This window comes from Pongo pygmaeus, chromosome 17 (genome assembly GCF_028885625.2).
Source record: "Pongo pygmaeus isolate AG05252 chromosome 17, NHGRI_mPonPyg2-v2.0_pri, whole genome shotgun sequence".
In the NCBI taxonomy this organism is placed as follows: domain Eukaryota; kingdom Metazoa; phylum Chordata; class Mammalia; order Primates; family Hominidae; genus Pongo; species Pongo pygmaeus.
In genome coordinates, this window is record NC_072390.2 from 63,690,048 (window position 1) to 63,715,662 (window position 25,615).

The 25,615-nt window shown below is 52.7% G+C and overlaps 1 protein-coding gene across 11 annotated transcripts in view; it reads left to right on the forward strand.

Moving 5' to 3' along the window:
• Window positions 1-6,901, forward strand: part of CTIF (cap binding complex dependent translation initiation factor) — a 327,569-nt gene extending 320,668 nt beyond the window's left edge. For all 11 annotated transcript variants that reach the window (XM_054461009.2, XM_054461013.2, XM_054461010.2 and 8 more), the window contains 2 exons: window positions 1,289-1,342; window positions 3,060-6,901. In XM_054461009.2, the coding sequence (XP_054316984.1) occupies window positions 1,289-1,342; window positions 3,060-3,275 (270 nt within the window). In that variant the 3' untranslated portion in view covers window positions 3,276-6,901. The remainder of the gene's footprint in view (window positions 1-1,288; window positions 1,343-3,059) is intronic.
• The last annotated feature ends 18,714 nt before the right edge of the window (window positions 6,902-25,615 follow it).

Here is a 25,615-nt window from a genome sequence, read left to right on the forward strand (position 1 = left end):
CATTGCTAGTGAGAGTGTAAAATGATGGAGCCATTGTGGAAGACAGTCTTGCAGCTACTCAAAAAGCTGAACATAGAGTTACCACATGACCCAGAAATTCTATTCCTATGTAATATCCAGGAGAATTGAAAACATGCATCCAGGTAAAGCCTGGTACATGAAGGTTCATAGCAGCACTATTCCTAGTAGCTAAAAGGTGGAAACAAACAACGCAAATGTCCATTAACAGATGAATGGATAAACAAAATGTGACATATCCTTACAATGGAATATTAGCCACAAAAAGGAATGAGGTACTGGTATATGCTGCAACATGAATGAACCCTGAAAACATTCAGTGAAAGAAGTCAATCACAAAAGGCCACATATTGTGTGATTCCATTTCTATAAAATGTCCAGCACGGGCAACTCCATAGAGACATAGACTCGGAGGGAGTTGCCAGGGGCCGGAGTGAGGAGGAACAGGGAATGGCTGCTGATGGGTATGGGTTTGTCTGGGGAGTGATGAAAATGTTCAGAACTTAAATAGTGGTGATGGTTGCACAAGTCTGGGGATATCCTAAAAAGCACTGCATTATATACTTTAAAATGGTGGATTTTGTGTTATGTGAATGATATCTCAATTTAAAAGAGACAGAGAGATTGAGAGAATGAGCCAGGCAGGTCGGGGGAAGCATGGACTGTAGCATGGCCGGACTGAGCGCTGAGCAGCCCAGCCATGGCCTTAGTTAGGAAACAGTTCCAGCCCCTGAGTAAGACCACAGATTTGTGGGTTTGAAAGTCTACAGCGCTGGGCCAGTAGAGAAGAGGGCTTTGACTCCTGGACTTCCTCCTGTGGCCAGGGCCCAGGGGCGCCTGAGTCAATGGCTGAACCTCCTCACCCGTAGAGCAGTTACCAATTATACGTCTCTAAGCTAATTTCATTTCCCTGAGGACTTCTGCTGACCAGTTGTTAACAGTGGATGATCCCAGCGCACTCACTGCTGCAGGCTTTCTCTTCAATGGCCTCTTGAATCAGGTGTTCAGACCTGGCCCAGAGGCTTCACATCGCACAGTCACACTGACCTCCAGCTGCTCAAACCCTGTCGGAGAAATCACGGCCACCCGGCGCAACTGACTTTCTGCTCTCTGACTTTTGTGGGCTCTCACTCTAGCCTGAACCTTGGAGATGTTTGTTACAGGCCGCATCAGGGCTGGGGCTGCAGGTCGGCGGGGGCTGCAGGGAGCTACAGGGCCTAGTAGCCGGCATGTCTCCTTCAGTGGCGCTCTCTGCCCCTCTCTTCCACAGCTCTTGCAATCTCAGGATGTGAAGGAAGATGCTGTCCTTTGCTGCTCTATGGAGGTAAGCATTGGGGCTTTGACATCCCCAACCTCAGAGCCAGTGCATCTCTCATGCCTTAACAGTTCTAGGGGCACAAGGGTTGTTGGAGGCATTTACGAGTCCAGGGGAAGGTAGGGGGATGGCTTCAGGAGTGGGCATGGACTTCTGCATCCAGAATTGTCCACCCCAAGCCAGAGTGAACACTGATGGTGAGAGCAGCTCACCCCTGACTGAAGGCAGAGAGAAGTGATTCCCTAGACAGAGGGGTGGCATTGCCTACTTCCCTGTCCCCCCAAGGCCCCCTGCGCCCCAGCTCAGGCATGCCACACAAATGACTTAAGAAGCTCCTGTTTACCTCTGCCCTCAAATATCTCCCTTTGCTTTGCTAATGCTTGGCAATCTAGTGCTGGCACAGCCCACCCGAAAGCACCCCTCTTGGGAGGTACCACTCCTGTCCCTAAGCTGTGGCCCCTGCTCATGGAAACTCTTCCTCTGGGCTCTCCCTTCGGAGCCTGGCTTTGGCCCAGTCCCTGGGCAGACCTTTGCCCTCTGCAGATGGTCCAGAGTCACTCAGAGTGGGATGCAGGCAGGAGAGGGGCTTCCAGACGAGGACCTGGGCCTGGCAACTGTCATGAGCACACTCAGGTGGCTTCCGCCTGGCTGCAAAGGCCTCACTGAGGTGCTCAGAGGCCAGAAGCACTGGAAGCCAGATGGCAGCCTTGGGTCTGTGAGACTCAGTTTGTTTGTTGGGCTCCAGCTGGGCACCCTACAGGGGGCTTGGGATTAGGGGGGGATTAGGGAGAAGGAGAAAGCCTGGTCCTTGCCCTCAGGCAGCTTCCAGTCTGGTTAGGAATAGCTCTCACACAGAGAGTAGATAGAATAAGTGTAAGTACAGAGACATCCCTGAAAAGTCAGGGGAGAGAGGTCAGGGAGGGCTCAGGGGGTCAAGGGAGGCTTTGTGAAGAAGGCAGAGCCTAGAAAAATGGATGGGACAAGGCTGGGGACAGAGATGGGGACTGAGATTCTGTAGAGGGCCTGGAGAGCACTGGCCAGGGGTGTGCTGGTCCAGGAAGAGGGGCTCCTTCTTCCCAGTGGGCTTTTCAAGATTATCTAGGGCTCTCCTGACGGCCTCTGGCTGGCCTTCTTCCCCAGTTTGTATTTCTCTCCCCCACTTCCTGTCACAAGCGTGAGCAGAGGTCACTTCTGGGGGCTGGGAGGTGGGATCAGGATCAGGAGAAAAGGAGCGCGAGAGAAACAGGAGGCATCACCCCTGCTCTCAAGTTCCAATGGACACATGTAACAATGACTAAGCTCATTGCCAGAGAGACGCCCCAGCAAGTGAAAATGATCACAGGGCCCCCTGATTACCAAGGGGCACAGATCATGGAGCCATTTGAGGGTGCAGATGTAGTCAGGGAAGGCTTCCTGGAAGAGGGAGGCTCTTGGGTAAAAGGGACAAGAGGCATGTTCCTGGTGAAAGCTCTTTCAGCCCTGGGCAGTAGGCAATATTCTGATCCCTCTGGATCCTGCTGGCAGATTGGTTGGTAAATGTGAGCTCTCACTCTTGGCTACTCCACCTTCCACTCTCCCTGTCCTCATTCCAGCCGTGGCACAGGGGCCTGGGCCTGTGTGTCCTTAAGACAACCCAGCCATTTCCTATCCCTGCCCACCTAATCAGGGTGGCCAGTGGGCCATTGCAGGGCCCGAGTCCATCCTAACCCCACATCTCTGTCCGCAGCTGCAGAGTACAGGCCGGCTGCTGGAGGAACAGCTGCCTGAGATGATGACAGAGCTCCTGGCCAGTGCGCGGGACAAGATGCTATGCCCCTCGGAGTCCATGCTGACCCGGTCGCTGCTCTTAGAGGTCATCGAGCTCCACGCTAACAGCTGGAACCCTCTGACGCCCCCCATCACGCAGTACTACAACAGAACCATCCAGAAACTGACAGCCTGACAGCCAGGGGGCCTGGCGGGCGGCCCGCGGGCAGCTGGGGCCCTGGTGCACAGGGCCAGATGGACAGGCGGGAGGACAGGGGTGGCCCTGGCGGGAGAAAGAAATGGGGAGGCAGGCAGGCAGCGTCGGTGGCCAGTCTGGAGCCAGACGGGGAAGGGAGCAAATCCCTGAGAGGAGTGCCCCCGCACAAGCCCCCAGCCCGAGCATGCAAGCTCACACCAATAAGGGAAGCATGTTTCTTTTTCCTGGTGGCCCTGGCCCTCCCCTTCCTCACTCCCGCCTCTCCCCTCCCCATCAGACCCATCCCCCACGGAGCTTTGTGTGAGGGATCTCATCGCTGTGACTCCTCGGAGACCTTGGCAGCCTTGCACGCCGGGGCACCGCTTGGGTCAGAAAGAACCTCGGAAAGCTGAAAAAGTGGGTCGGAGACGGGCTCGCATTGTTCCCGCATGCTGTCAGCCGCAGTCGCCAACTGGCAGCAGGCGACGTGTAGCAGATGTCCGGGAGGACAAAGGCAGGCACGGTCCCCACCAGCCGCCCGTAATTGACGGCCTTTGTCAGCCATGGCAGAGCTGACGCTCCACCTCCCACCTCCAAGTCCTCCTCACTGCAGCCCCCCAGCCTCAGGCCTAGGGGGTCAGGCGTGGGGGGCAGATGGAGTTTGAGTTCCACTTGCACTCTTTTGTTTATTGTGTTTTATTTTTCAAAAGTCGGTTGCTTTGAAGTCTCTTTGGTCAATGAGAATGCCCGTGATGTGATCACACAGTCAGCACTGTTGAGGACCCCTGGATTAGTGGGAGATCAAACCCAGCCCCCCTCTAGAAAGATTCTAGCCACAGACAGCTTGCCAGTAGCCAATTAGGGTAATTGGAAACTTCTGCCCCGGCGGGGGTCCCCGCTGGAATCCTGTGTTCCTTGCCCCTGGCTTCCAGAGCCTCTGTTTTCTCAAAGGGCTGATACTGTCACCACTGGGACCAAGTTAAACCTGGTCCTGGCCCCAGGGGCCTTGTGGCAAACAGGGCACACAATGAGACTGGCAAATTAAAACCAAAATTCTAGATGGTGTCTCGTGCTCCACACGCAGGTCTTACTGGGGAAAAGGACGGGAGTGGGGGCTCCCCAGGACTCGATTTTAGCTAATGCGCTGTGTCACTGCCCCAGCTCGGACCTAGAAGCCCAGCCCTCCCCTAGCTCTTGGGAAAGGGGCGAATTCACTGAGTCATGAAAGGGACAGTCAGGTGACTAGCGGGGTCGCCAGATGAAGCTTCCCAGCCGGGAAACAAGACTGGGGTTTCTCAGCAGGCCCTGGTCCTGGGGAGCAGGCCCTGTTGTTGGCTGGAGAGGAAGGTGTGGGGTGGAACGGGTGTCCACATAGCTCCATCTCTGGGGGCTGGAGCACACACTTTGATGAGCCCCCCGGAAATGATGTCAGAGCCTAGCCACTTCCTTATTTGCTCTTTTATATTGAGGCCGGGCAGGCCCTGGGTCACGTTGGAGGCCCCTCTTGGTCCACACTGGACTGGCCGGGAGGTGATGGGCGGGGAAGGTTCTCGTGATTGATTCTGAGTCTGAGAGTGGTGAGTGGGGAGAGGCTTCCCCAGTTCGCTCCAGCTTTCCCTGCAGCTGCAACCTGCCCTCTGGTCCCAGGTGTGGAGCCTTTGCCTGTCTCCAAAAAGAGCCTGTTGGCGACAAGGTGTGGGGGGCACAAGTTTACCTGAAACAGGTCGGTGGTCTCTCCCAAGAAGCGCACGCCACCTCTGGTCCCTGGCCCTGAACCCTGCCTTCTTCCTCCCTGCACGGTTTCTTCCCAGACTTTCTCAAGCTCCTCCTCACTGCCCTTCTTCCCCAGCCCAGCCTGGGGACACAGATGCCCCGTGGGTAGGAGGCCTTGAGGGAGGAGCCGGGCTGATGCGGGGCTGCTCAGGGCAGGCCCCAGGGCGAGCTTGCCATCGTAGCCAGGCAGCCTCCACCTGTGCTTCAGCGGCCCCTGCCTCCCTGAAGCATGTGGGGTTTGTCCGCTAGGAGGAGGCAAGGCCCCCAAAGAGAGAAGAGACCTGGGAGTGGGGGCTCAGGTCAGGGAGGAGGCAGGGGAGTGGGGTCTCCTAGACCCAACAGTGAGCTCAGAGCAAGCTTCATGCAGGACGCTCCGAAACACTGTGTGGAGGGGGCTATGTTGTGGGCACCTTGGGGCCTGATACTCCTTCCTCCGAACGGGCTCCTTGGTAGTCTGGCCACAGGGGCAGCTCCCCCTTGGCTGTTAGGACCAGAGTGTGAAGAAGTGAAATATAAATATGTATACATATATAAATATATTTTTAATTACACGTCGTATCACGGTGGCTCCAGACGTACTGTTTGCCTAGTTTATTCCACTGCCTGAAAGCGCTTCCTAGCCAATCTGAACAACACTTTAAGCTGTTTTTCTAAATGCAGGTTGCTGCTCCTTTTTCAGATATGGAAGGAAAACGTTAAGACTTTTTTTTAAAGAAACAACAGTCAAGCCTAAAATTTGAGACCCTGCGGCAGCTTCCCGAGGGAGACTGCTCAGACAGGAACTGCAGGACAGAAGTGGATGCCCCACAGACCCTGGCCCCCTCCCCAAGTCCATCCCCTCTCTGTGGCGTGAGGAAGGCCGCGTCCAAGTTGACCTCTGAATGTATGTGATGACAGGCAGAGCTGGATATTGCATTTCTAAGGCTTGCGTTGCTTTCCCCTCACCCGCGGTTCTTGGCGCATGGAAGAGGCGGTCCAGCCATCTGATGTTGATCCTGTCTCAGTCTCCCCACTGCCTGTCAGGATGAGTTAGTCATTGTTTTTCTCTAAGGCGGCCTGCTTGCCACAGCCCTGCTCCCCAAGGCCCGGTGGCTTTGCCGAAGCTCTGGGACCGCAGCCCCAGCGAGGCTCCCAACCTCACCCGGACGAGGCCAGGAGCCCCGCCACCCTCCACGGGAGTGTGCACCCTCAGACGCCATTCTGTCTGTTCGTCCTTCTTTGACCAGTCTGTAAACCTTCACTGTTTGGGGATCGTCCTGTCCATCCATGTAAATGTAAATGTTGGCCGAGTCGGTATTTATTCTGATTTTTATTTTATTCTATTTTATTTTCTCCGAGGGATGAGGGTGGGGGGTGTGGGAACTGTACCACAGATCAGGCCGGGGCAGCTGTAGGGGCGGGGGCCCAGACAGCCAGGCCGCCACCAGAGCAGCCCCATGGGGTGCCCCAGACGCGGGCCTCCAAGAAGCCAAGTCCCAGTCTGTTTTCTGGCATCAGACACCGGCCCGTGTTACTTGTCAGACAGACTCTCAGGCCTGCCCGGGGAGTCGTGTCCCTCAGCTGCAGGGCACTGTGTTGGGAAACCATTGGCTGGGCCTTTGAGGACACAGATCAGGAGAAAGACAACTTTCCTCTGCTCGGAACACTCGCACGGAAGGGCTGGCTGCCTCCCTGAGCCGGCTGGGAGCAGGCGACAGGACCTACCTCCCCGGAGCAGGGGCCTGGGGCTTCCAGCCAAAGCTGCCACGGAACCCCGCTAGCGCGACCACCCTCCCTCCGTCGGTATGTTCTGCTTTCCAGCTGAACCCAAACTACAAGTGGGTTTAAAAAAATAAACACCACCAAAAGCAAAATGCCCAGAGTCTGTGTTCTTTGTGTGTTCAGCAAAAGAAACCTTTTCCCCAGGCTCATGTGCCTCAGCTATACTAGCAGGGCCTCCAGGAACTGACCCAGGAGATGAGCTGAGGGGAAGATTCTCGCAAGAAGTTGGTCCAGGAGACCATGGGGTGAAGGAGACTTACGTCCCCCAAAACTGGGAACTATGACCTATCCAAAGTGGTACGATCAAGCCAGTCCTGGACAAAATGGCTTTTGCACTAAAGGTTTGGTTTAACCACCCCCGAAACCTACCCCTTCCCTGGAAATGTCACTGTGGCATTTGGCAATGAGTCATTTCAAGAGGGCTGAGATTTGGGCCCAGTGGCTTCCAAAAATCAACAGCGAGTGGCTGTCCAGTCCCAGTTGGTCAAATGAGTCTTTCATCAAAGTGTCCCCAAAGGGCCCAGTGATTTCTTTTCCTGTGATGACATGTCTCTTGTTTTGCACAAGCCTGTCTATGGCAAGGCACTGAGGACACTGTTTCCTGGTAACGCTCCCCTCTCCTTGGGGATTCTTTCTGGCTAGAACTTGCCGGTCCTTCAGCTCCTTGCAGGAGTCGCACCAGAGCACCAACTCCCTTCATCCTTCCCTCGCCTGGCTACAATGGCGGCCAGGGCTTCCCAGGAGCCAGGTGAAGGCATGTTGAGATTCGGGCATTGCCCTTCACTGAGTCACACACCCACCATGACACTGACAGGGACGGCCAGAAGTCCACAGACTGGGTAGAGACAGAGAGAACGTCTTCATTAAACAATTGAGGTATGTGGCGGGCCAATTTTTTTTTTTGGAGATGGACTCTCGCTCTGTCACCCAGCCTGGAGTGCGATGGCACGATCTCAGCTCATTGCAACCTCTTCTTCCTGGGTTCAAGCAATTCTCCTGCCTCAGCCTCCCGAGTAGCTGGTATTACAGGCACACACCACCACGCCTGGCTAATTTTTTTGTATTTTAGTAGAGGCCGGGTTTCACCATGTTGCCCAGGCCGGTCTTGAACTCCTGAGCTGAGGCAATCTGCCTGCCTCGGCCTGTGAAAGCGCTGAGATTACAGGCGTGAGCCACCGCTCCCAGCCCTAATTTTTGTATTTTTAGTAGAGACAAGTTTTCACCATGTTGGCCAGGCTGGTCTCAAACTCCTGACCTCAAGTGATCCACTCACCTCGGCCTCCCAGGGTGTTGGGATTACAGGCGTGAGCCACCGTGCCAGGCCCAAATTTATTTTTATAAAAATGCAAAGCAGTAGAAGCAGACATTGGAGGTCAAGATGAAAGGTAGGGCGACGATGAGCAACAGAGAGCCTTATCAAACCCTGCAAAAGAGAAAGGAGATTTTCCTGGATGGTTTAGTCCTGCTTCCAGAAGGCCCTAAGTTACTGAATACTACAAGACACAGCATCGAAATAATACGTTTCAATCCTGATTTCACCACCATCTTTCTGCTGGTAGGCATTCTCTTGTCATTTTAGAGTGTTTACATTTGTACTGGGATGCTCAGAGCACAACTTCTTATAAGGGCCTTTTAAGGACCAAGGCAAAGATAGCAGAAAAATAAAGGGTTGAGCAGTTGAAATGGGAAAGTGGTCCTGCCTTAGTGTTACCGGTCTCCCTCATTCCTGCAGTTCCGCAGCAGCTTCCTTACACGGTCTCAGCTGGTCCCGTGAAGTAGGCAGATGAGTGTTTTCAATTCCCATTTTACAGATGAGCCAAAGGCTGATCACCAGAAGAGCCAAGGCAAGGGTGAGCTCAGAAAGTGAGGGGGTCCTTCAGATTCCTCATCCCTGCAGCACCCCAGGGAGCCAGCCAGTCACACCAGCCAGACAAAAGGAGTAGCCAGCTGCCCCTGGGACTTGGCAGGCTGCGGGCAGGCCACATGGGCTTCCCACTTCATCGGTGGAAACCAGGACCATGATGAAATACCTCAGATCAGGAGATTTCAGTGGAGTGGGCAGAAGGAGCGATGGTGCAGAATTTGGTGCTCTTCTATAAAAGGACCCATTATCATATGTGCAGTGTGTGTTGTTGGATCCCAGTTTCCCCCAGGCCAGTGAGGGGGACCCTGATAGGGGGATATATCAAGCATCAGGGTCAATACCCGGATTGCCTGGGAATATTTTCAAACTACAACTAAAACAGGACACACATACCAATATTTTCAGAATTCGGGCCTTAGGGAGCCCCTCTTCTTACTGGTATATGTGTGCTGTGCCTTGGATGGGTGCAAGAGAAAAGATGGTTGAGAGCCACCATCCACCGCTCCTTGAACACAGTACGATGATGGCCATGGAGAGCTGTCATAAGTAGTGCAGAATTATTGTCTGGGGACAGCAGGCCATGCTGCTGTGCTCTTTTGCAATCTTGGGGTCTGACATCTTGGCTGAAACAACGCTGGCTGGCACATCTGCAACATGGGGCAGGGGCTCTGGCAAGTTGCTTGAATGTGGAACAGAATCCATACCATGGACTCGGGCTGCATCCTCACTCTTATGGGCCTTAGGTACTTTTGCCTTCATAGGCCCCTTCTTCCATTTAAAAAAAAAAATGGAAATATTATGACTACATTGGTAATAGAGACAAATATATTATTTTTATTAAAACATTTTCTCTCACCTAGAAGTTCATTTTTTTACCTCTGATTTTAAAAGAAGTTAAAACATTTTGTGGGCCCCTAAAAAACATTTTGTGGGCTCCTTGGTCCATTCAGGCATCTGTAACAAAGTACCATAGACTTGGTGGCTTATGAACAACAGACATTTATTTCTCAAAATACTAGGAGTTGGATGTCCCAAATCAGGGTGCCAGCATAGTCAGGGTCTGGTGAGGGCCTACTTCCCAGTGGCAGACTGCTAACTTATTGGATCTTCATGGCAGAAAGAGAGAAAGAGAGTTCGCTGGGGTCTCTCTTATAAGGGCACTAACCCCATTGATAAGGGCTCCATCCCTCTGACCTCCTCACCTCCCAAAGGCACCACCTAATACCATCATATTGGGGGTTAGGATTTCCACATATGCATTTAGGGGGACACAAAAACATTCCGTCCATAGCAGCACCCTTTGTATATGCCTAACAGGTGTATTGGCCCTACCTGAGTGTCATCTGAGCTGGCAGTCCCATCTTTCTCTGCTGCCCACCTGATCTCTGGGTCACTCAGGGCTGGGGAGGGGGAGCGGTTCAAAAGCAGTCTTCCAAGGAAGCAGTTGGCCCGTGCTGGAAGCAGATGCAGTAGCTGCCTCTGCCCTGGACTGGCTGCCAGCCAGACAGCTCTGAGCGCCAGCCAGAGCAGCTGTGTTTGCCGCGCTAAGGAGGCTGGCCCCTCAGAGCCCGATTCATCACACAGCACTTTCTCCCCTCTGCAGCCCTTTAGCACATATTATCTGGTTACGGTCTCAACAGAGCCCTGTGAAGGAAGTAAATACAATTCTTATATCCACTTAAATCTGGAGAAACTGAGGCTTACAGAGCCATCCCATAGGTTTGAATGGGGCTTTATAGTCTTTAAATATATGACTATGTTTGATCCTTACGACAGTGCTGCCAGGTGACATGTTTTTGACACCGTTGTAAAGAAGGGATACAGGCTCACAGAAGCAGAGTAACAATCCCATGTCATGGGACCTGTAGGCACAAAGACCAGGCCTCGAATTGCTGCCTTCTTAGTCCTAAGATGGGACTGGTGGGTGGGTATGGGGACCAGGCTGAGGACTCAGGCCACCTTTGTGCCTTAGTCCCCTGATCCAGGCCTGTGGAGTGCAGGTCTGTGCTTCCTGCTCAGTGTCCCATAATTCTAACTGGTCTCCATCTTCAGTCTCCCCATTCACTGGGCATCCCCTGGTTCCCAGGCAGAGTCCTGAGTCTCCTGCACCCCATGGGGGCACCCATTCCATGGGTGGAATCAGTCCCAGGTGACAGATGAAGTCTTACAATATGGCCAGGCCAGGCACAGTGGCTCAAGCCTGTAATCCCAGCATGTCGTGAAGCTGAGGCAGGAGGATCACTTGAGCCCAGGAGTTTGAGACCAGCCTGAGCAACATGACAAGACCCCATCTCTACAAAAAAAAATATTTTTTTTTAACTAGCTGGTCATGATGGCACGCACCTGTAGCCCCAGCTACTCATGGGGCTGAGGCAGGAGGATCACTCGAGCCCAGGAAATCAAGGCTGCAGTGAGCTGTGGTCACACTATTGCACTCAAGGCTGGGTGACACAGCAAGACCTGTCCCTAAAAAAAAATAATAAATAATATGGCCAGGAGGCCAGGCATGGTGGCTCACGCCTGTAATCCCAACACTTTGGGAGGCCAAGGTGGGTGGATCACTTGAGGTCAGGAGTTCAAGACCAGTCTGGCCAACATGGTGAAACCCCATCCCTACAAAAATACAAAAAAATTAACCGGGCATGATGGCGCAGCCTGTAATCCCAGCTACTCGAGAGGCTGAGACAGGAGAATCACTTGAACCCAAGAGGCAGAGATTGCAGTAAGCCAAGACCGTGCCATTGCACTCCACCCTGGGTGACAGAGCAAGACTTAACCTCAAATAATAATAATAATAATAATAATAATAATATGGCCAGGATCCCACTGCCGACCTGAAGCAGAGATGGTTCAAGGGTGATGCTCTGTCTCCTAGTCTCATCACCTTTGCCCAGGTCTTTCAAGTGAACCCCCACTTGGGTCCCACCTTGTGCTGGGGATGCTGTAAGGGAATAAGCAAAGGAGACAATGCCTTAACCACCCTGGCATGGTCAGTCTCCTGGGAGCTGGAATTCCCTGACAACAGACAACCTCTCACAGGCCTAGCCCAACTCTGGGTGGGTCCTGGTGCAGGGTCCCTGCCTGTGGCATCTGCTGTGCTACAGAGAGCCAACACCTGGCCCAGGCCTTCCAATGGGGACCATTCAGGGCTTGACGAAACCTCACTTTCCAGCCCCAGAGAGGAAGGACCACCATTCCCCTCCCTTCCCAGAACAAATCAGGTGAAACCCAAATACCCACCGAGGCCTAAAGAGGAAAACTTCCAGTGGGAACCGAGACAGGCTAGCAAGGTGAAAAGAGACTTATTCTATAGCATTTCCCCCAAATAACAAAAGTGTGATTAAAGCAGGTGAGAAGCTAATTTTAAAAATACTTGTATGCATACACAGACCCTTGCAATTCTGCACACTCTAAAATCTTACCTTTTGTGGCTTAGAATGTTTCAGCACTCAGTGGAGAGTTCTGCAGCCAGCAGTCACACCTACAGAGTTTCAAATCTGTGTAAACGCTGTGTCAGCCTGAGTAACCACCAGTGTGATTCTGTGTCATTCGGGGGCAAATGTTGACGTTTCTTGGGTAAGTGAAAGATTGTGCAGAGAGCTTCTGGAAGACCGTCCTTAGGAGCTGAACTGAAAGGAGGCCTCTCGGAGGGGCCACAGCCTCCTTCTCCCTGTGCTAGAGACAGGTCCCTAATAGCCATCTATGCTCAATGGGACTCAGTGTGTCTCAGGAGTCTGGAAGCCTTTTTCTGCCCCATTCCTGACATCATGCCACCTACACATCAGACACAAGACAGCCGGCCCACTCTGTCACCTCCAGTTCCCAGAAATGTTCAGGGAGCTCAGGTCAGGGCTCTTGAATCTCCTGCTGACCCAGCAGAACACACAAGGACGCAAAGGCATCACAAAGGCAAACAAAATGGGTGGGAGGGAGGCTCATGGCCCAGGCGCGTCATCAGTGCAGTCCCGTTCAGCCGGGGCCAGGCTCAGCCGGGTGCAGCTTAGAGGAAAAGGAGAAGTGCTGAGGCTGAGCAGGTGGGGAGGGACAGTAACTCATGAGGTATGTCACCAGATTGGAAAGGGGGCTCAGGGTCCGTGTCACCTAGCTACTGCCATGTCACTGTGTGACTAACAAGCCCCAAATCTCAGGAACTGCAACACAGAGGTTCACTGTTCCTGATCACAGGTCTGCAGATGGGCTGTCTCTGATTCACACCACGGCCTCCCTTTCTGGTGAGAGGGGGCAGAGCTCAGCATTCAGTGAGTAACAGCAGTTAGAAAGCGTGTGCCTTTGTCTACTGCCACCTCTTTCAGGAAGCTCTCCCTGACTGCTCCCTAGTCAGGGTTACAGATCACCCCTCTGGGCTCCTACAGTTGCCAGGGATGTTCTACCACAGTCCTGCTCCCTGGGCATGGCCATTGGTGTGCAGATGGCAGATGCCTGCTGAGGATGAGCGTGACTTCGTCCCCTCTGTCTCCCCAGCACTGAGCCAGGGCCTGGCCCCAGCAGGTGCCCCATAAGCATGTGGGGGATGAAGGATGTGGTCCAGGTACTAAGAGACTGAGGGGCTTGGGGAGGGAAGAGCCAGTTGTGCCTGGAGCCACATACTCGAGGGGGGGCACCCAGGGCCAGGGAGGAATGGGGGTGGTGCACAGGCAGGGCCTTCCAGTGGGGAGGGCTGGCGGTCCTCAGTGGCCTCATGTCTCACTGTCTAGAGAGGCCTGGAGGTGGGTGGGGAGTGCTCTGTGGTCATGGGTGCCAGAGTCTCAGCCAGTGCAGAGGGCACCTTCATGCCAGTTAGGAGGTGTTCTTCCTCCCTCCAGGTGCCCAGCCCTGCCCCAGAACCCTGGGAGCTGCCTCAGACCCACAGCTGAGCACCCTTGTGTAGGACACAACCTGGGCGCTGCATGTGAGACTCTCTGGGTGTGGAGTGTGACTGTGTTGTGTGGGGGTGTGGGATGTGGTATATACGCACACGTGCAGGGAGCAGGGTATGTGTGGTTGGAGAGGGTTATGTTGTGTGTTGTGTGGGGGTGTGGGATGTGGTATATACGCACACGTGCAGGAGCGGGGTATGTATGGTTGGAGAGGGTTGTGTTGTGTGTTGTGTGGGGGTGTGGGATGTGGTATACATGCACACACGCAAGGAGCGAGGTATGTGTGGTTGGAGAGGGTTGTGTTGTGTGTACGTAGTGTGAGAATGGAGAATTAGTGTGGTATATGTGTGGTGTATGTGTGTGTGCTGTGTGTGGGTGTGTGTGATGTGGGGTGTGTGAATTTGTGCTGCACTTTGCAAGCCTCCCAGGCTGGGTGGCCTCTGTGCAGGGAGAGCTGGGAGGCCGAGCTGAGAGGGTGCCACGTCCTAGAGCCAGAGACACAGTTGTCTCAGTGGCCAAGCCTTCGCCTGCCCCTGGAAGTGGGGACTGACACGGGGTCTGCTATGGCAGAGAATGGGCTGGAGGTCCCCAGTGAGCAGGCACAGCTGGCCTCTGCTCACGAAGGACCTTCCTTCCAGAACTCTGGCCTATCCCTCAGTTAGGGAGGGAAAGGTCTGGACAAACTGAGTCGAGGAAAATATTCCTGGGGGCGTCAAGGGACGCTCTCAGCTTGAGGCGCCTAGTTGGAGACTCAGAAGAGATTTGGGGGGCAGGCCAGGTCCACACAAGGACGATGTTCTGGAAACCGGAACCGCCCAACGGTGGAGGAGGCTGCCTCCTAAAGGAGCAAAGCCCCACACCCTATGCCCTTGATGAGTTCCAGCAACACTGCGGCCCCCTCAGCCATGGTGTTGGAGGAATCTCCCCTTCATGGTGCAGGATGTGGGTCAGAACACGACCCCACAGACCCCTCACCCTCCTGGGTTCCACAGAAGCAATGGGGACCCCGGGGCCACCTCCTTCCATCAATTGCACCTGCTGCCCCTCCCCGGAAGTTCCTCCATCGCTTTTCCCCAGTGGCCCCTCCAAACACTCCAGGATACCAGAATGTGGAAGGTGGTTTAAAGCCACCCTCCCATTTTGCAGATGAGGACACTGAGGTCCTTACAGGGAAGGGACTGGCCCAAGGTCACAGAGGTACAGCTAACACCACGGGCACACCTCGAACCAGGCACCCACCTAAGCGCCCTCATCTCCTCACACCACACCCGAGGTGGGACCTTCTCCATCTTACACAGGGGAGGACTTGGCCTGGGGTTGAGAGAGGCCGACATGGCCCAGGTCACAGCACTAGAAAGAGGGCAGGATTCTCACACGGTCCCCTCTGCCTCCAAGGCCCTGCTGCTGACCCTGATGCTCACACTCAGTGTCCCCCACACAGCAATGAATCTGACACGTCCACAGAGAGAGGTAGGAATAGGTTTAGTGAGGCCAGGCAGCTCACTCGGCTTCTTCGAGTCTCGGTTCATCTGCTGAAAATGGGAATGCACAATCCCATCTTGCTGGACTGTTTGGAGAAACAGTGCATGAGCTTTGAGTCCTCCACAAATGACAGCTCTCTTCCCTCTTAACCACGAGACTCGCCCGCCTTGCTGGGTCTGTCTGCTGCTGATTCTCTCGGGCAGTGGGTGTGCACTAAAGCCTATCTGCTCTCCCGCTAGGACCCGCTGGGACTGGGGTCAGCGGGACAGGTGTTGGTGTGGGGTTTGGCTGAACTTCTAAGCACTTTTGAAGCTGAGACTTAGGGTGCTGGCCTCACCATCCTCAGTGAAGCATTAACAGGTGAGCCAAAGAGTCACCCACGTAACGCCCCACCAAGCACCCATCAGCTGACCTTGAACACCTGCTGGGTGCAAGACAGAGCTGAGCCCTGCCCTGGGAGATACAGAAGAAAGACACACCCGCCCTACCCTCAAGCTGAGTGTTGCCACTCTAATTGAAGATTTAAGGCCAGTCGCTGTCCAGGTCAATGCCACAATCCCTCCCTGTGCGTCCGCTGCAAGGCAGTGGGGAACCTGGCAGGTGGCGGAGAGGGCGGCACAGAAAGAAAAGCCCACAATGAGGTGCTCTGCTGACTACACACAGCCGCACCTTCTGGTGATGGAGTCGTTAATCCCTAGAGAGGGGGCCACCCAGCGAGGCAGTGGCCTGGGGACCCAGTCTCCTGGTGGGGAGCTGACCCAGCACATGAGGTCGGCCTCAGGGTGGGCTGCCAGTGTGCAAGCAAGTGCTGCCTAGGGTCAGGCAGACGACGGTCAAAGTCAGAGTCTCTTTATCAGAAGAAGACAGGAAGAATTAAGGGAGACATCTTCCTGCAGCATGCAGAATGGATTAAAGGGGAGAGGAACGGTGAGGAACAGCAGGAAAACCAGTTAATTGGCCAGGTGGGAGCCGCCTCCATGGGGGAGGAAAACTAAAGAGGGTTCTGCGGGCTCTGATGTTCAGCCAAGGCCAGCTACCTACATCGCGGGCGCCTGGCATGGTGCAGAATGAGGCGTGACACAGACCTTCATTTTCTGTAGCTATAATCTACCTCTTTAAACAGCAAAACTTTTTATTTTCATTTTTTGGTAGCAATCTTTCCACGGGGGATCCTCCACATCCCAAATTTCTCAGAAGTCAGCGTGTGTTGACTTCCTTGGTGACTCAGGTCCTTCTGACAAGGCTAATGAGTAGACCAGACTGCAACACGGGGTCAGCCTCAGGATTGTCAAGGTAGACCCCATCTGCCTTGCTTTTTTAATTACTGGATCTGCATTTTACAATTGTTCTCACTTCTCTGTCATCACAAAATTCTTCTTACTACTATCAGTATACCTGTTGTGACCTGAGAAACTAGACCACCAAACTTACCCAAACTATTTGCCAAGCAAGAGGAAATAGGCCCTGAGTGAGGGCCTGAGGGGCATTTTTATACCAAAAAGCATGAGCTTTGCTGCATGAATGGGGGTTTGAAGCCACCCATTGATCTGCTCAGAAACCATCTTTGCCTGCTTTCTCATCCCCAGTGACTTTCATAAGTATGGGACCTGCCAGATAAGAAATGTTTTGCTGACCTAGAATTAAAGTTGTGCTAGTCCCTGGGGTCCTCCTGAGGGGCCCCTGAGGTTGGCTGGGGTTGGAGGTGGGACTTATCCTAGTTTTCCAGGGAGGAAGGCTGAGCCTCAGAGGACCGGAATGGGCCAAGATCAGACAGTGAGTCACGGTGAGTCGCGCGGCCTCGAGGCCACACCACGCTTCCCAGCATCAGAGCTGGGCAGAAGGGAACCGGAGGCCCCTGCACTCAGGGAAAGGGCACTGGATTGAGAGTTGGCAGAGAATTCTAGTCCTGCTTCCACCCCAACCAGCTAGGTGCCCATGAAAGTGTTCTTTGGGCCTCAGTTTCCCCATCTATAAAAGAAGGATGGGTATGTTAGATTTTAAGGTGGGTTCTCTGTGATTCATTTATTTGTTTATTTATTTATTTATTTTGAGACGGAGTTTCACTCTTGTTGTCCAGGCTGGAGTGCAATGGCGAGATCTCAGCTCACTGCAACCTCCACCACCCGGGTTCAAGCGATTCTCCTGCCTCAGCCTCCCAAGTAGCTGGGATTACAGGCACATGCCACCACATCGGGTAATTTTTGTATTTTTAGTAGAGACAGGGTTTCACCATGTTGGCCAGGCTGGTCTCAAACTCTTGACCTCATGTGATCCGCCTGCCTTGGCCTCCCAAAGTGCTGGGATTATAGGCATGAGCCACCACGCCTGGCCTTCTCTGTAATTCTTGAGTTGTCTTTGCTAATTAGCAGGAGAGGGAGGAAGGAAGGGAGGGAGCAGTGGAAGAGACAGATTTTAACAGTTGTTCTGCATGAGCCCATTTTGGCCCCCAGATTCCCTCCATCCCCTAGTCTGTTCTCCTTTATGGAGTTCACTCCCCGCTAATCCAGTTTCTACCCAGGCTAACCTACCCAGGAGAGCTTTGAAATTTCAGTGGAGTCAACCACAATTCTACAGCCTTTGAGGAAAAGGCCTAATAATGACGATAGCCTACAGATGCAGAGCTCCTCCTGGGAGCACAGGGTCTTGCACCTCTTCATGTCCCTTGAGGTCCCATTCATAGGGACCGGCTGTAGGCCCAGGAGTGATTTGCCCGAGGGACTGGGCTGGGAGTCAAACCAACATGTGTGGACTCCAGAACTTTTGACTCTGGCTAGCTTTGTCTTTGGCACCTTCCATCTGTGTCCTGGACCACTTCTTCCTGGCTTCAGCTGCTTCTTTCTCTATCTGACACTCAGGGCTCCCAGGCTGAAGGTCCTGATGCTTCAGCATAAGCCAAAACATTCCAGGAAGGAAGGACAAAACGAGGACCCATGGAGGACACCAGGCAGTGTGGCCCCTGCACCCACCCCACTAGCTGGACAGGCTACTCAGCATTGGCGACCCCTGCCTGCCTCCAGGTCCCTTTCCATTCCTGGTGACCCCAGGCAGAGCCCCCGAAGCCAGTATGCTCACCAAAGCCCCATGTAGTTGGCCAGAGCCCGAGCCCTCCTTTTCTGCAGCAACTCCACCGGGCTGGGCTGGGGCCCGAGCTTGGCCACTTTCCTGGGCCGCTGCTGTATCGATTATTTTGGCTCCCTTTTTGCTGGGGATATCAATTCAGTAGGTTCCCGGGATGGCTGTGTTTAACCTCTCACCCTGGTCTAGACTCTGTCGGCTCCCGCTGTCCCTGGGCCAGGAGGAGATGGAGGGCCCCAGGTCTCTCGGGCAAGCTCTGGAGCCGGAGGATTTCCAGGAACAGAGGCTGGGATCGCCTGGCGGCTCCACAGCCCCGCCAACCTGCCTCCCTTCAAACCGGCCGGTGAATTATTAAAGATGCAATTTCCTTTCATCTTTCCAGTAAAATCGCTCCCTGTGCCATGATCCACTGCTTTCCTGTCACTGGCCAGGCAGGGGCCTTGGCAGGACCCTCATCCACTCTATTCCTTCCCTGTGCCTGAGCCCTCCTAGGAGTCTGGACAGGGCTGGCCCCTTCCTAAAAGGGTCCAGGAATCTTCAGGTATCTAGGTAGGGCAGAGGAGACTTGGAATTGTAGAATATCGGAGCCCGCCATTTCACAGCTGAAGGAAAAGGAGCCCAGAGTGGGCGAGCGACCAGCCCAGAGTAGCACAGCAAGCAGTTGGCAGAGCTGGACTGGAACCCAGGCCCAGTCTCCCGGGGTGGGGATACCCCTACTCCTGCACCGGAGCAACCCTGGGAGTCCCAGCACTGTCCCCCATGATGGCCCCCGAGACCCAGGCACCAGGGCCAGGAAGTTGGGTCAATCTGCTGCTGGATCGATCAGTTTTTGGGGTGATTTACAGTCTTTGCCCGTTATTTACCATCTAGTCCCTACCTCTGCAGCAGCGAGTTAGCCGAATGTAAAATCACAGTGATTACTGCCCTCTTGTCAGTATTCATTGTTTCAGGTTTATCAGTTACTACTGGTGATCATCACAGACAGGCTAGCGAGAGGTAGCCCAGTGTCATCCTGGCCAAATCGCTGGTCATGTGCCCGAAGTCCTCCCTCTCAAAGCCTTGCTCCAAACTGGCCTTCTCCAGAAACCCCTTCCTTGAGTGGCCCCTAGAGAAGCTCAGACTCTCCACCTCGTCTTTTGCTCATCCAAGCTCTGCTGTGACAGGGGCATTTGGAAAGCATCTGGGGTCTTCCGCAGGTGTTTTGGCAGCCTTGGAGACATCGTGCCCTGTGCCCAGCCCTGGCCAGCTGCTCTGGAGGCACCACATGACCACGGTGTCTCGGTCCAGGGCTCGAGGTCTGCCCAGGGTTCCCAGCCAGAGGGAACCCAGAGGGAACCCAGAGGGATCCTCAGACTGCAACTCCTTCCCAGTTTGGCTGCAGCCCCCAGGCCAGGCTGCAGGGGGAGAGCCGGCCATCAGGGCTTTTCTCCATAGCATAACAGAAAGCCGCTGCAGACCAAAGGTGCCTCCAGGGACAGACAGGGAAAAGCTTTCGGGAGACAGCCACCCTAACTGGCCCCTCCTGTGGCGGGAACAAGCTCCACAGGCCTGCTAAGATCACCAGACCCTGACTCAGGCTGTAGGCCAGTTCATTGCCTACTGCCCACAGCTCACCGCAGCCAAGCCCAGCCTGGCCGTGACCCCTAACGCGCCCCTCACCAGCTTCACATCCTGAGGTTTCCTGACCCCTCTCCCAAAAACCTCCTTGCTTCCCTCTGGCCTCTGAAACAGGGAACCTCCTTGCTTCCCTCTGGCCTCTGAAACAGGAGACCTCCTTGCTTCCCTCTGGCCTCTGACACCCTCCTGTGCTCAGGTCCTTCCACCTGAGTGAGGGGCAGTACGGTGTTGGGGGCAGTACGGTGTTGTGGTCAGTAGGCCAGGCTCCAAAGCCACACACCTGGCCTCCACCCCTCCCAGGCCATGTGGTGTGACTGCAGACAAGTCATTTAACCTCCCTGTGCCTCTATTTTCTCATCTGTAAAATAGGGATAATGGCAAGAAAAGTAGTAGTCACTTCAGAGGGTCATTGTAAATATTAAATGAGATACTTCTGTAAACAGTTATAGAAAACGAAAACAAATCTATAACATCAGAAAGCAGGTCAGTGGTTGCCTGAGGACAGAAGGAAGGGTCTGGATGGAGAAATTACCGAGAGTTCCGAGGAAACGTTGAGGGGCAATGGGTTTGTTCGTTATCTTAATTGTAGTGATGATTTCGTGGGTACATACATGTATCAAAACATAGCACATTGTACGCTTTGGCTTTAAATATATCTCAACAGCACTGTTTATTTATTTATTTATTTTGAGATTGAGTCTTGCTCTGTTGCCCAGACTGGAATGCAATGGCGCGATCTCTGCTCATTGCAACCTCCACCCCCTGGGTTCAAGTGATTCTCCTGCCTCAGCTTCCCAAGCAGCTGGGACTACAGGCATCCGCCACCATGCCCAGCTAATTTTTGTATTTTTAGTAGAGACGGAGTTTCGCCATGTTGGCCAGGCTGGTCTCGAACTCCTGATCTCAAGTGATCCACCCACCTCAGCCTCCCAAAGTGCTAGGCCAACAGCACTGTTTAAATTATCGTGTGAGGTAATATGTGGAAGTCACTGAGTAGGCATCAGGCACACAGTGAGCACTACATCAATATTAAATGCTGGTGTTACTCTCTCATGTTTCCTGCCACCAACCCCCACCCCGGCTCTCTTCATCATTAGCCCCTCGGGGTTTCAAAAGCTCATATGGGCTCAAGGCAGCCCATTCTGCACCTTGCTAACCATGTGTGTACATGTTTTCAAAATCTGGAAACTGCCGAAATTATACCCCTGATGGCAGGAACTCAGCTAGAATCTCGACATATGTCCCCCACAGCTGCTTCTTCAGGAGCAACTGCTAAATAGCCACTGTCCCATCCCTGCCCTTCTTACCTCCCAGGACCAACCTCACCACAACTGCCCACATCTAGGAACTACAGGGTTAAAGGCGGGCACAGCTTGGTGGGGGTGGCCTCTGGGGTCCTGTTCCAGCTCAGTTCTCATAATTGGTGCTGAGTGCTAATTTTTTGTTTGTTTTTTGGAGAGGCAAGGGCTCCCTATGTTGCCCAGGCTTGTCTTGGACCCCTGGCCTCAAGCAATCCTCTCACCTCAGCCTCCCAAAGCGCTGGCATTATGGGTGTGAGCCACTGTGCCCAGACCTAAATATTTTAAATATCATCCTGTCTTAGGCCACCTTTGCCCATGCACCCAGCTACACTGATGGGGCAACCATGGCAGCATCATGTCAGGACCTTCTCCAAGTCCAGACACCCGGCAATGTGGCTTTCCCTGAGCCCAGCCACAGCAGGGAACACTCAGCCCCAGAGGACATTAGAGTCTCTCAGGGACTACCCTGGCCGAGGACCTTCCAGGAACACAATCCTTCCCACTCCTGTCACCCCTACCTCCCCCGGGAGCCATGGTGGGCTCAGGGGAAGCTTCTGGTCTGGGAGTTGGAGGATGTGCACTAAGTGAGTCATGTCACAGCTGGACATAAAATTATAATTTGGTTTTCTTGACTTTTCTTAAACATTTTCTCCTTCTTAAACTCCTCTAAGTTCTGAGACAGAATTATTGAACTGAACTGGGGATTGGGGGACAAGGAGGGTCTGGCCCCTGACTCCCTGTCAAAGGCTGCGCCCAGGGCCAGGCTAGGTCAGGGGACCTGTGGGATGAAGGGGCAGGACGGTGGCTCACAGCGCAGGGGGGTGGACGAGGCCAGCAAGGTCTGCCACACTCTGTGTAGGAAGTGACCTTGTCAGGGCTGACCAATGGGGAACAATACTGAGAAAGGCAGAGCCAGGAAGCCACCCAGTCACCTCAGGAACCCTGAGGTGGACGCAGAGGCCAAGGTCAGACTCCAGGTCTGCAGGAGCCTCCCGAACCTGGTCATGAACGGGTGTGAGCCTGTGTGTGAGAGAAAGAGAAAACAAATGTGCACACGAGAGAGAATTTGGTGGGTGTGAGAAGAGAGTGCTCGTGTTTTTGAGAGTGTGCGTCTAACAAAAAAAATTGTAAGCATTTTGTGTGTGAGGAAGAATATGTACAAGGAGAGACCTTTCTGATTCTGAGAGGATGTTCTTGTAGCTGGACTTGCTGATTCCGAAACTAAACAAGAATCTCCTCATCCTCAGGCCGGGGGCACCCTGGGCAGCCTGAGCAGGGAGAAGGTGCCCCAGCGGCCTCCTCTCTCCTTTCGAGGGACGGGTGGTGCCTTCCTGCCCCCTCCATCATGGACTCAGGGTCTTCGCTCAAAGTGCTGAGCTGGGGCCTGGGAATTCCCACACACCCACCCCCGCCACCCCTGCCTCACCTGGCGGTTGCCTCAGAACCAGAAGCCACACAAATATGCCGCTGAGCCGGTGGGGCGGCTTTCCTGTCAGTGGCTGCCCTGAGAGGGCCAGATCTCCATTATTCACGGTCCTTCGGTGAGTGACACCCACCCCCTAACCTTGAGGGATTTTCGAGATTGCTGGCTGGAGGGCTCTGGGTACCCTGCTCAGGCTAGAAGAGAGGCTTCCCCTTCACACCCTGGCTGGTTTCTCCAGTCGGCCCCCAACAAGCTGTGGGTGGCTTCAGGAAGCCCCTCCCTGGCCAGGCAACCAAACCCTATGCCCAAGATTCTTGACCTTTTCGGGGGGGTCCCAGACCTCTCTGAGAGTCTGAGAAATACAATAGATCTTTCTCTAGAAAAATTCTCTACAAATTTTTACTGTAATGTCAAAAGCTTTTGAGTCCATTCCTCAGTTCCATATGGGTCCCCAGACCTTGGTTAAGGGCAATGGAACCCCCAACACCAAAGCACTGAAATTGCCAAAATTATACCCCTGGTAGCAGGAAACTCCACTAGAATCTCAACACATAGAAGGTACTGGGAACTCTCTGGTGAATGAACATATTCCCCACCAGCTGTGATGTGAGTGGTGAGCAGGCAGGACTCCCTGGAGTTTGGCCTCCACCACAAACAACTTTGGGCCTTGAAGCTTTATTTATTCACTCAATGCTTCTTTTTGGTTTTGGTTTTGGTTGGGTTGTTTTTGTTTTTGTTTTTTGTTTTTCTAGGATGGAGATCTCACGATGTTGCCCAGGCTGGAGTACAGTGGCTATTCACAGATGTGACCGTAGCACACTACAGCCTCAAATTCCTGGGCTTCAGCCATCCTCCCAGCTTAGCCTCCTGAGCAGCTGGGATTACAGGCTGCACTACCACATCTGGCTTCATTGGTTGTTATTGCCTACAGACTTTGTGCCAGGCATGGGCATATGATGAGGATATAAAATAGATGTATAGACACGTTTTCTGCCTTCATGTTGCTTATAGTCTAGGGTGAACGAGAAAATTAATTGAACACCTAAGTACATATGTGCTTTTATGAGGTGGGCAGGGATTATGACTAAACCCCTAGGGCTTCAGTTTCCTCATCTATAAAATGAAGATAACTATAGTTACTTGCTAGTGTTTCTATGAGGATGAAATGAGACCACTTATGTTAAGCACTGAGCATGGAGCCTGCAAAAAGGGAGCTACAGAAGGCATGGCGTGTGAGTGAGGCTGGTCAGCAGACAGAAGTGAGCCTGGCCACTCTGTGATGGCAGAGCCTTGGCAAAAACCAGGGCACTACCATCTTGACCAGCCTGGATGCTGGGGCTGGAAGGGTAGCCATTTTAGAGGCAGCCTCCAGGCCAGGAACATCACTAGGCAGCAGCCAAGCCCTGTATGAATGGGGAGCAGGTGCTCAGGGTAGGAGGAGGCCAAGGCTGACCCTTTGAATGGCCAAGTTGAAGCAGGGGACTGGAATGACCTCTCAGCAGGGGTGGGTTTTAAGATCTGTGCCAATTTCTACTTCTGGCTACAGTAGACTAGCTTATATATCACACCAACTTTGCCACCAACCGAAAAAAGAGATACAATACATTTTTAAAATTTGAATCTAGAAAGATGAGCTCAACATTTGGCCCTACTTTCCCCTAAGCAGTAGCATGAAGTTGAGAATGTGAGCAGGAAGTGGAGACTGGGGTTTTTGCAACCTCCTGGAGTTAGAGAAAGAGGAGAGGGGAGAACTCAAGCATCTCCAAGTGGAGAGATGGCTTGTTTAAAAAAAAAAACAACTGTCGGTTAGGACCCTTGAAGTGCAAATCAGAAATAGGTCAGCCCTCACAAAGTTTGAAGCACAGCTTCAAACAAACTTAATCCCACATGGGATTAAAGTGCGCTGCCTCTACTCTAACTCCCTTCCAGAGTCAAAAGTAAATCCTCTCTGGATTATTCAGAGCCTCAAGTTATCTCTACAATCTTTCCATATACCATGTCTGGAAGTCAATAACATTTACCAGGCATGACAGGAGATAAGATCATATGACTGAAACTAAGAGGTGGAAAAAAACCACAGATAATAGGAATAAACCTGAATGAGATCCAGATATTATTATTTAAAATAGGAGACTTTAAAATAATTGTGATTGATATGTTCAAAAAAATTGGAAAGATAAATAATTTAAGGAGAACTGGAAACTCCTAAAGGTTATCAAATGGAAATTCTAGACAAATACAAAGTACTACAAAAAATAATCATCATCATAATTAACAAGCAATGAATGGGTTTAACAGCAGATTAGATGTCACTAATAGAAGATTAGTGAACTGGAAAACAGGTCAGTATAAAATATTGAGCAATGAAGCACAATGAGAAAATCTGATAAAAAATAAAATCAGGGGCCAGGCATGGTGGCTCACAAGTGCAGTCCCAATACTTTGGGAGGCCAAGGCAGGTGGATCACCTGAGGTCAGGAGTTCGAGACCAGCCTGGCCAACATAGTGAAACCCCATCTCTACTAAAAATACAAAAATTAGCCATGTGTGGAGGCAGGTGCCTGTAATCCCAACTACTCAGCAGGCTGAGGCAGGAGAATCACTTGAACCTGGGAGGTGGAGGTTACAGTGAGCCAAGATCGTGCCATTGCACTCCAGCCTAGGTGACACAGCAAAATTCTGTGTTAATAAATAAATAAATTAATTAATTAATTTAATCAGGGCACAAGAAGAGAATCACATTTTTAAATCCCTTAATGTACCCCCATAAAACACAGTATAAATGGTTTTGTGTGGGGTGGGTGCGATGGCTTACACCCGTAATCCCAGCATTTTGGGAGGCTGAGGCAGGCTGATCACTTGAGCCCAGGGGTTAAAGACTAGTCTGGGCTCACTTGTCTCTACAAAAAACATAAAAATTAGCCAAGCGTGGTGGTGTGTGCCTGTAGTCTAGCTACTTGGGAGGCTAAGGCAGAAGGATCACCTGAGCCTAGGAGGTCAAGGCTGCAGTGAGCATGACTGTGCCACTGCATTCCAGCCTGGGCAACAGAGTAAGACCCTATCCAAAAATAAAATAAAATAAAATAAAATAAAATAAAGTAAAGTAAAAGGTTTCATATGTACAATATAGTATAGTGTTTGTGTGTGAGCATAACATGGGATAATGG